General features: G+C 48.5%; 3 protein-coding genes across 3 annotated transcripts; 1 reads left to right on the top strand and 2 right to left on the bottom strand.

Annotated features, from left to right (window-relative positions):
- Nucleotides 1-3,155: 3,155 nt before the first annotated feature.
- Nucleotides 3,156-4,173, bottom strand: N7477_006461 (Kelch repeat protein; the record flags this gene model as incomplete). Its single annotated transcript, XM_056968124.1, has 2 exons — nucleotides 3,156-3,928; nucleotides 4,011-4,173. 2 exons carry the CDS (start codon nucleotides 4,171-4,173, stop codon nucleotides 3,156-3,158), a joined length of 936 nt encoding a protein of 311 aa, XP_056820920.1.
- Nucleotides 4,174-4,457: 284 nt separating this feature from the next.
- N7477_006460 (Zn(II)2Cys6 transcription factor) lies at nucleotides 4,458-6,808 on the top strand (the record flags this gene model as incomplete). Its single annotated transcript, XM_056968123.1, has 5 exons — nucleotides 4,458-4,517; nucleotides 4,605-4,711; nucleotides 4,801-5,599; nucleotides 5,860-6,449; nucleotides 6,547-6,808. 5 exons carry the CDS (start codon nucleotides 4,458-4,460, stop codon nucleotides 6,806-6,808), a joined length of 1,818 nt encoding a protein of 605 aa, XP_056820919.1.
- Nucleotides 6,809-7,595: 787 nt separating this feature from the next.
- N7477_006459 (uncharacterized protein) lies at nucleotides 7,596-9,503 on the bottom strand (the record flags this gene model as incomplete). The annotated part of the gene is made up of 7 exons (XM_056968122.1): nucleotides 7,596-7,708; nucleotides 7,778-7,789; nucleotides 7,847-8,137; nucleotides 8,295-8,469; nucleotides 8,645-8,827; nucleotides 8,886-9,022; nucleotides 9,290-9,503. 7 exons carry the CDS (start codon nucleotides 9,501-9,503, stop codon nucleotides 7,596-7,598), a joined length of 1,125 nt encoding a protein of 374 aa, XP_056820918.1.
- Between the last annotated feature and the right edge of the window lie 169 nt (nucleotides 9,504-9,672).

Here is a 9,672-nt window from a genome sequence, read left to right as displayed (position 1 = left end):
TTTTTTTTGGAGTAGGTTGACTTGGTGAAGACCGTGTAGAAAAGAAAGACAATAAGAGTCCAAAGGATCAAAAGAGTGTGTCAAAAGGAATGACTTGAAGTAGGATGACTTCGAAACTATAAAGGAGTGTAGTTCTTTGAAGAGAGTGTGAGTGGTTTGACAAGAGAAAACGAAAACAGGGTGATGTGACAGATTTAAATAACTTCACCCAAGAGGGAGAATCAGAATCTGACGGGGGTCCCGCCATCACCCATTGCCTCTTCGCAACGAAGTCTGGAACCCAGTTGCAAGCCATTGTGCCTGGTACCTGGGGAGAGACATCCATGGAAGTCTCGAGCTGAAATGAGGGGCAGGGGTGTACGTCAAGAGCGGCGAATTAGGGTAAAGTGGCAGCATTGGGCTCTAGACAGAAAGAAGCCCTAGAAGAATGGCCATCGAGTGGGTTGACGTGACTCGATTGGCGAATCCGCTTGAAATTGAGTCCGACTATTGGCAAAGGAGATCGGGTTCCCATCCGCGGGTCCAAAGGTGGAGACGTTGGACGGTGGCCATTCTCAAGTTGCCGGCGAGTCAAAGGCGGATTCTATATTCGCATCCCATCAGCATTGGTTTGTGGATCTCTGGCTTGACCGAGGAACACTTCGGACTGGATGGTCAGGGGCCGCAAGGAGACCCAGGGTACGCTCTCGTGAGGATAGCTACGGGAGACCATTATACTTTTGGCTCCGTCCTTGGTTAGCATGACTGGTCTTTGTGTTGGCTCCTGAAAAGCGATTGATCAATGGAATTTTGGGACGTGCTGGGATGAACACACAGGTCGCACGCTCGGCCAAGCCCCGTTCGAGGTGGGAACCGCTGTTAAACTTTTTCAACGGTGGCTAGATGGAAAGGTCGACCGGACTCGGTGGATATACAGTGGGGAAAGGGGATTCGTCGGCAATGGAGAGCGATCGGAGACTAGAGACTTAGTAGCTACATGGGATTGGATTACGTTGGATTGATTCTAGGCCAAAGTGGAGTGAAGTGCATCACCATTACATGCCGATTTTGCTGTGCCCTCGAAATACCTGGATTGGCTACTTTATTGGGTACAAAGCATTCAAAGGGTAAAGATACAAAGCACCACACAGAGAGTCTCCTGAATGAAGCGAATGCGACTTCTTTTTTCTTCTCAGCTCCGGGCCACGGTGGTGTTCCTTGGATTGGCCCGAGTGGGGAATCAGGGCAAGCTACAAAGTATCACGATTGGTTCATTCCAGCCTTTATTCAACCAATTAAATTATTTTGTGGAGTCTTGGCAGGGCAATTACGCATCTTTGGCCAATCACATCCACTAAGGAACCAAAAGGGTGAGCAATAATAAATCGGAACCGCGGAACAATTTTTGGAGTTCCTGAACGCTTTGGCGCTGACGCAGCTCAAGTCCAGTGGCGTGGTGCAAGTCTGGATAGTCAAATCACCATCCATAACCAGACCTGGGTCTTTCTTGGATGATATGAACATCATCAATACATCTGCCCATACAATGACAGCTGCCAATGTTCGTCAACAAATAACGCATCTTGGCAATTGCTCTTGGTCTTTTGTCATGAAATCACCATCTGAGAGTCAACTGCCGGCCTAGACAACGGCTGTGGGTACCGAAATGGAAACCCCACCCGACACGACAGAACGACTTTGATCCTTGATCCCGGTGCAAGCCCCATTATTTCGAATCCATTCAAATCCACCCTGAAGTCTCTGTCGGGTCCCTTTAAATTGCTTCGATCAGCCTTCATGCGGGGCTTGCGCATGAGTCTTTCGTGCTTCGTTCCACTGAGGGGTCAGGACGGGCCTGGGCGGTTGCGGAAATCCTCGCCGGCAAAGGCCTAGGATTGGCCGGGGGGCCGACGGACGAGTTCCTGAACTTCTCCTTTGGTCTCTCTAAGGACAATGGTGGCTGCTTTGATGTCACTCTTGTGCGCCAAGCTGTATGTCGGCATCTGAAAATCTTAAACATCCGGAGATGGGCAAATTATGGGCTTCACTTGGACCGGAAGGGGGAGGGTTTCTGCCAAATGATGCGAGAGCGCGACTTGTCGGAATCCCACCCCCGAAGAAATCCAGGTATTGCGAGTAAAAGAAGAAAGAAGTAGGTATATATGTCTGGTTTCAAATGAGAAAAGTTAAGAGATGGGGCAAATTTAGGAAGATGAGACCAAAAATGGTAACTTCCAAGATGACTGATAGTGAAGGGGTTTTAGGAGATGGAGCCTGAGCACGGATATGTCTTCCAGTTTATTCAATTCTCCGGGATGCTAGATCTAGCGAGTCTCAAATGTGGCCACTTCCAGGTGTCGAAGGCTAGGCAGTCACCTGCAGTCGAAATCAGAAAGGGACCCAGGCATGACTTGGGATGTAGCACCTCGGATATATATCATATCACCCACAGTACATAGATTTAAATACAATGGAAGAAAGACAGCTCCGAAGTCGCTATTGATAATGTCTAAAATCTTCGAAACATTTTCTTAAGCACTAGTATATTGTGACTCTTCGTTAGTTTTGATTGCACTAGCGATGGCTATCATTAAGTTCATAGCCCCTAATTACTACGAGGATTCTGTAAATTGTTAAATAAAATACGAAGAAATTTCTTTAAAAGCACATACGACCATAGGGTGTGGAGAACAGGGCTTCCCGTCCGCTCAGCCGTACTTAAGCCACACGCCGGCAGGTTAGTAGTTGGGTGGGTGACCACCAGCGAATCCCTGCTGTTGTATGTTTTTGTTTTTTTACTTACGTACCAAGTCATTAAATTCCTGCACAATCTCATCGGCTTTTTTGACCATAACGCCGAAGATCACTGGGAAAGATGGTGGTAAGATGACTCTCCATGGCTCGCCTTAAAAACGTAATATCGAATCTCAGCCGTAATGTCCAATCTCTAAGGCAGTTTAGATTCCTTCCAAAGTATGCGCGCGTATTGAACTAGAGATATATCATTGCATTTAGGAAAGGACCTTTCGACCATAAGAGCTTCTCGGTCTATGATCAGCAAGTAATGCTGCCTTGCAGCGAAGATCAATTGCGAGTCTTCCCATTCAAAGATCAAGCGAGTTTAATGGTCCACACGTCCCCCAATCGGTCATTCGACTCTCCCAGTCCACCATGAATCACAATCGTATCTGTACCGACGACATCAGCACCGAACCAGCCCCGTGCGAGTGGACATTTATCTCCCCCGGAACAACTTCCTCCCATGTTTTAGTTCTGATGTCAAATGCCCACATGTCACTCAACATCTTTCCTGCCCCTTGATGACCCAATGAACTCGGGTCATGCTCACCAAACAAGGTGATCAACAATGACCGGTCTCCCAAGCGAATCGGCAGCAAACAACTCACGCTTCGCGGGGTCGGGCCTACTTTGCCATCAGGTGAATAAACGTGCGAAGCCCAAGACTTTGTTTCAGGGGAGTAAATGTCCACGCTCCCTCCTTGTTCGGTAATCCCATCAAACCCATTCATCCGGTACAAGTTGTTATCTGTAAAGGCAATCGAACTACCTCCACGCGGAGGATCACATGCTGGGGCAAGTTCTGTCCATTTTCTCCGGGAGACGCTAAAAGCCCACAAGTCCGATAACCTTCCCTTCTCAGGACAACCTGCATGCAGGTAAATGGTATCTCTCCCATCACTAGCCATGCAATGATAGCTGCGTGCCACCGGGAACGCCTTTGGACTCCCGTCCGATGGCAAGATGCACGACCAGCGTGCCACAGCAGGGTCGAACTCCCAGACCGCGCCCTGCTCCTCAAGAGGTGCCATCGCAACACCGCCACGGCCAGAGAAAATGTAGATCTTGCTGTTCAGTGTACAAGATGCAGATCCAACGCGCGGGGAAGGCGAATGGCTTGTCGCAGGCTCGGAATTAATCGAGGCATTATCTAGGTTTAGGCAATGGGTTTCAGCGTCGTCGTCAATCTCAGGACTCTCGCATTCAAGGTTGATCAACGCCTCGCAACTCACTGCTCAACAAAACCGCGTGTACATCATTGTCCCGAGGCTCGCGCGGTCGCAGTTCCCCACCAAAGATGTAGGCTCGATCCCCAACGACCGAAATAATCTGTGAGGAGCGACGAAGAATCTCACACTCCAGAAGCTTGTGGCACTTGGAAACAATTCTCGCCATTGAGAAGAGATTTGGTCAGGATTCCGGGTTGTAGTGCATACCATCACATCCAAGAAGATGTCAGGGAAGACATCTCTTTATAAGAGACATGCATTGTCCCGACTCGGATCGACATTGTTAAGATCCAAGCGATCGTCCGGAGATTTCGGAGAATCCGGCGGTTTCGGGAGTTTCGGAGCAGCTCCAATAGTTGCGTGGGCAAAGAGCACGACCTCCGAAACCTCCGAAACCTCCGGAATCTCCCTCCGCGACACCCAAGTGCCGTTCAATCGCTCTTCGCGGCTATGCCTCCTAAAAAAGCATTTATCTCCAAGAGAGCGTGCGATATATGTTATGCGAAAAAGGTAAGCCACAGTCTTCGACGTGCCCCATGGTTGGCTCCCTGTGTTGTTTACTGGCTCTACTGACCCTGACCCCGCTTCCCTATTTAGACGGTGTGCTCGGTTCCTGACCCCAAAGGTCCTTGCGAGCGTTGCGCTTATCGCAACCTCGAGTGTACTTTTGATCGGGAGAGACCTTCAAAGAAGCAGCGCACCGGGTATGTGATTTCTCCTTTGCGCTAGGTTCAGGATCGTACACATATAGGTTTCCCTCTAACTCATAGTTCGTCCGGTCATCTTGTTGCAGGGAATCATCAAGCGACGTACAGACCCTACTGAAGCGTATTCAGCAGCTCGAGAGTGCTCTGACCCAAGCTGAGCACAGACAGGAGTCGACGCGTCAAGATTTGGCCGATCCCAAAGAGTCCCGGATCCCTGATTCCTCAAGTGACGACTCCCCTCTGATCTCCACCTTGCCAAGTGGCAGGGAGCAAGTCGTGTTTTTCCAAAGCTCTACATCCTCATTAGCCTCTCCGAAAACAGCCTCCGACACTCCTAAATCTGCTACTGCCCATGATGACGGCGGGACCAGCGTGGGCACGTATCAATTGGGACCTAACTGGTTTTTCAATGGTATGCCCATTTTCTCAGAAGCAGGTCGCCAGTGGCTCTCAAAAAGAACCGATCAAGATGTGAAATGGGCCGAATTCTGTGTCCCTATGATGGAGCCCTCGACTCTTTCAGCTCTTCCTTCATTATCCTTTCAAGAGGTCTGTGACTTACCTGACCAAAGTTCCACGCGAGGAGTTTTGAAGGAGTTTTTGCGGTCTCCATTCACACTGACCTTCCCAGTCCTGGACCAAGCTTTGTTTGAGACAACTCTGCACACTGCGTACAAGCCTATGGATACATATAGGATTACGCCCTCAGAAGCTGCAGCCAGGGCGTGTGTTTTGGCCGCTCTTTCTATTGCTATTTGGTCACATAATCCCCATCAGAGCACCCCATCGATAGACCCAGGCGTGTGTGCGGCCAAGGCGAATGCCCTTCTTATGCACCTTACCGGTAATATCAGCTTAGAGACGCTTCAGACAATACTTTTACTGGTAAGACCAAATTCCGGTCTCACACAACCTCATTTCCCTTGAAACCTATGCTCAATTCATACTTTAGCAATTACGACATACGTTCAGTGGCCATTGGCACAGTGCTGCATTCTTACATTCCATGGCCTGTCGCATAGTCTGCTCCTTGCGGGGGCACATCTTCAAGCCATCAATCCTCTATGCGCGCGATATGTCCCGCATGGACCGCGAAAACCACCAAATACGAATGCTGTTCTGGTTATGCTATATGCTCGACAAAGACATTTCGCTTCGCTCCGGAAATCCCCCCCCTTCTCACTGAGGGTTATTGTGACCTGACAGCGCCTGATGTCGTCTCACATTATGATACATACTTACCAGGGCTGAATTATCCCTACAACGCTACTGATCAATCACGGGAGTACCTCACCCCCAATTTCCCCGGAGATCTTCGGCTGAGCTACCTAAAAGAGACTGTGTGCCAGCAACTCTTCTCTGCCCAAGCCTTGAAGCATAACGATGAACAACTTCTCCTCCATATCAGGAAACTGGACGATGAAATCGAGTGCTGGCGATTATCCATCCCTGACGGTCTCCGACCTGCGCTTTTCGTCTCTCATAATACTTATTCGTGTGTATCCGAACAGGACATTCCGCAAATAATTAGGCGCATATCCTTACAACTGGAATATCACCATCTCATGACTGTCGTCCACACGACAGTAAGGAAATGCACTCCCGATGCTGCTGATGTGATCGAGGATCTTCACGCCGTAGTTCATTCGAGCTTCGATATTTCTCTCGCAGCGAGCCGGTCAACGCTTTCATGTCTGAGAGCTCTCGCCAGCATAGTTGCAGAACAAGCATTTCGGTAAGTATTGTCCGCCTTTTCTTCTACTTTGATCCGCCGCTTTCTTTCGAGCGGCTGAGAGAATAGGACATGTAAGATACTGAGAATGGCCATACAGGTTCCTCACATCCTATTTGACTACCGCCGTCATGTCACTCTTCCTTAACATCGTCATTCATCCCTTCGATCCACAGGCGCAGATTGATTTGGAGCTTCTTATGTCGGCTGCTAATACACTGCGGTCCATACCTGCGCGCCACATGACGCAGGGTGATATTGCCCGTGTACAGGAAGAAAGCAAGTTTGTAATGAGGCTAGTGTGGCTTGGAACCTGTGCAATGGCCAAGGCAGACAGACCGAAGGAAGCTAAGGCCTCATAGCTGACGCGAAGCGATGATCTCGTATTAGCAATAATCAGGCTTTAGCAATGGCGCCCTGCCAAAGCAAGGGAAGTTAAAGTATCTCAGTGGCACTACTAGCTCTTTCTGAGTTTCTGCAGTGACCTCTAACTATGCTGTCTTTCAATCGCGTACCGTAGGCCACTATTCAGGCTTGATTTTTGCTTTTTCCTACGATCTTTTTTCCGTCCTTGTCGCGCCTGCTTTCGTGTTTCACCGAGTGGAAGCAGACTTGGCCAGTTAATTCTAGAGGCCTTTTTTAAGTCATCAAGATCTATCTCACATTACTTTTTCAAGCGAATTCATCCATTATAATATGAGTCGAGATTTGCAAGAAATATTTCCGAGACCCGGGCCGCGTGAAGCTAAAGCGGCGCTCATCAATTTCTTACTCGAGCGACACCACTCGACTCGGTATGTTCATCAAAAGGATAGGTTCCATGAGAACAGTTTGATCAGTACATACGACCATAGGGTGTGGAAAACAGGGCTTCCCGTCCGCTCAGCCGTACTTAAGCCACACGCCGGTAGGTTAGTAGTTGGGTGGGTGACCACCAGCGAATCCCTACTGTTGTATGTTTTTTATATTTGTTCAAAATTTTAGCAGAGACTTTTCGTGGCTCCAATTCGAAGGAGAAGAAATGGACGCTTTAGTATTAGAAAGTAGTCAGAATTTTTTTTTTGGATTTCGATATTTGCGAGAAGTGTGAGGTCTGGTCTTGCATTGATATAAGACTCTCCTAACTTGATTGATAAGGAATTGAATAAATTAAGCATCTTTATGTCTTTCGTTGTAATCAGCCTTCGCCTTTTTGAAATGTCTAGTCAGGATCTTTTGGGTAAAGATATCGTCGAGCTCGCCGAAAGTGCGGCCCTTAAGCTCTGGGACCTGAAACTAAGCCCAAAATTAACTTGAAAAACTGAGAGCTATCTATATAAATGTAGCTTTACCTCCTAGGTTAGCTAAGATAGGGTTTATTAGCTCGTAGTTATCGAAGATCGATTATCTGAAGTGCTTACCCTGATCAGTGTTAATGAGATAGAGGGTAATGAAGTTCATCACCCAGCTGACGAATGCGTTGGTGACGATCGCCAAGCTTTCCGTTTTCGCTCGGAACTTGACCGAACTGACTTCAGCGCTGATCGTCCAACTGACGGCCCCGACTGTGGGAGCATAGAACAATCGGGCGAAGTTCATGACATATCCGATGTAGTACATAGCGGCGAAAGTGGTGAAACAATCGGCAGTCCCAACAGACATCAGACAAAGGGCGTCGAGAACGAAACCAGTCAAAAGAAGGGGTCGGCGTCCTAATAAGACAATGCATAAATTCCAGAACCCAGCGGGTCCGTGGGTATAGGAAGAATCTACCAACATAATTCATGATGAATCACGAGACGATGTTTCCTAACATGGCTACCCCGAAGCCCCCGAAAGCCAGCTGAGAGGTAAGAGCGGTGGGCAGACCAGATATCCCCAGGAGATACAAAGCCTGCGAGTAAAATGCGATACCGGTGAATTTTTGCACGGCGAACATTCCACAGGAGATGCGAGTCCTAAGCCAATTGGTGCCCCTGAAACAATCCCAGTACGATGCGTCCTTTTGAATATCTGCGATAGCATTCTCGGCAGCAATCGAAGACTAAATATCCTTCAGAATCAAGCCTGTGTCGGTGGTCTTCAGATGTAGCCTCTGTAGACTCTTCTTCGCCGCTTCGATGTGATCTTTACGGCAGAGATGCCAAGGGCTTTCGGGCATGAAGAAAGCAACCAAGGCGATGAAACAGGGAAATGACCACTGCGCAGCAAAAAATCACCTTATATGATGCTGGGGTCAGTATAGCGAAGCCAGTGTTCCCAATGCCGATGGCCATAAGTTGACCGGCGATGATAAAAAGGTCGACAGCGGCTGTTAAGGAAGGGCACAGGGCAGTAGGTGCGATCTCAGACGCATATGTGGAGCCCAGGGCAAGGAAGAAGCCAAGAGACAGGCCGTTGATCTAGACACAGACGATGAGTTCACGTAGACAACATTGCATGAGAAAGACGAGACTTTACAATTTTACCAGCCAGAAGCATGTCAGGCTTGCTGGCAGCATATTCAAGGCCAACTCCGAGCAGAGAGATTGCAGAACCTATTGCAAACCCCAGTCTCCGACCGCCACGACCTGATACCAACCCACAGATGATACTCCCTGTACAGTGTTAGATTCGAGATTCTGAGCCCTATCAATCAAGTGTAAGGGTATATTAGTGACCCACCCAATTAACATTCCAAGCGATGTTATCGCTGTCCAAAGAGCATTCCAGGTGGCTGAGATCAACAGGTCATCTCTATACTCATAGCCAAAGACCATTTTATATTCCGACAGTGCAACCTTTATGGAGTTGACTCCTTAAATTGTGAAAAGTTCCCAGTCAGATGAACTGGCTCTTGATGCACAACAAGGGCAGGCTCATACCAAGGTCAAATCCCCAAAGCATTGAGCTCACACAAGCAGCGACACTGTAGAGTATCACTTTGGGATGTTTCTTCGCGGAAACCCATGCGCCCTCCACCACTTCAGCAGGTCCGTGGGTATGGGAGGCTGTCTCGACCATCTCTGAAGAGGTTTCCTTCTTGCCATCATCATATGGATCCGATTCAACTAAGACACTGCCACTCATAGAAGTCATTGCAATATCTAATGGAGTATGGAAGGATACAAGTCAGGGCGTATACCGAGTAGGGTCACCCTATTGAGATTGTCATCCGCGCATACCCCGCAGGATATGAACTTTACTTCTCCGTGTAAGAAGCAGAACAAATCACCGGCCTCGTCAAGTTGGGTGAGATCTCCAGCAT

This window comes from Penicillium maclennaniae, assembly GCF_028827695.1.
Source record: "Penicillium maclennaniae strain IBT 15551 chromosome Unknown utg000006l:1.0-2513246.0:1.0-2515036.0, whole genome shotgun sequence".
In the NCBI taxonomy this organism is placed as follows: domain Eukaryota; kingdom Fungi; phylum Ascomycota; class Eurotiomycetes; order Eurotiales; family Aspergillaceae; genus Penicillium; species Penicillium maclennaniae.
Note: the sequence above shows the minus strand (reverse complement) of the source record. Positions and strands in the feature narration are given on the sequence as shown.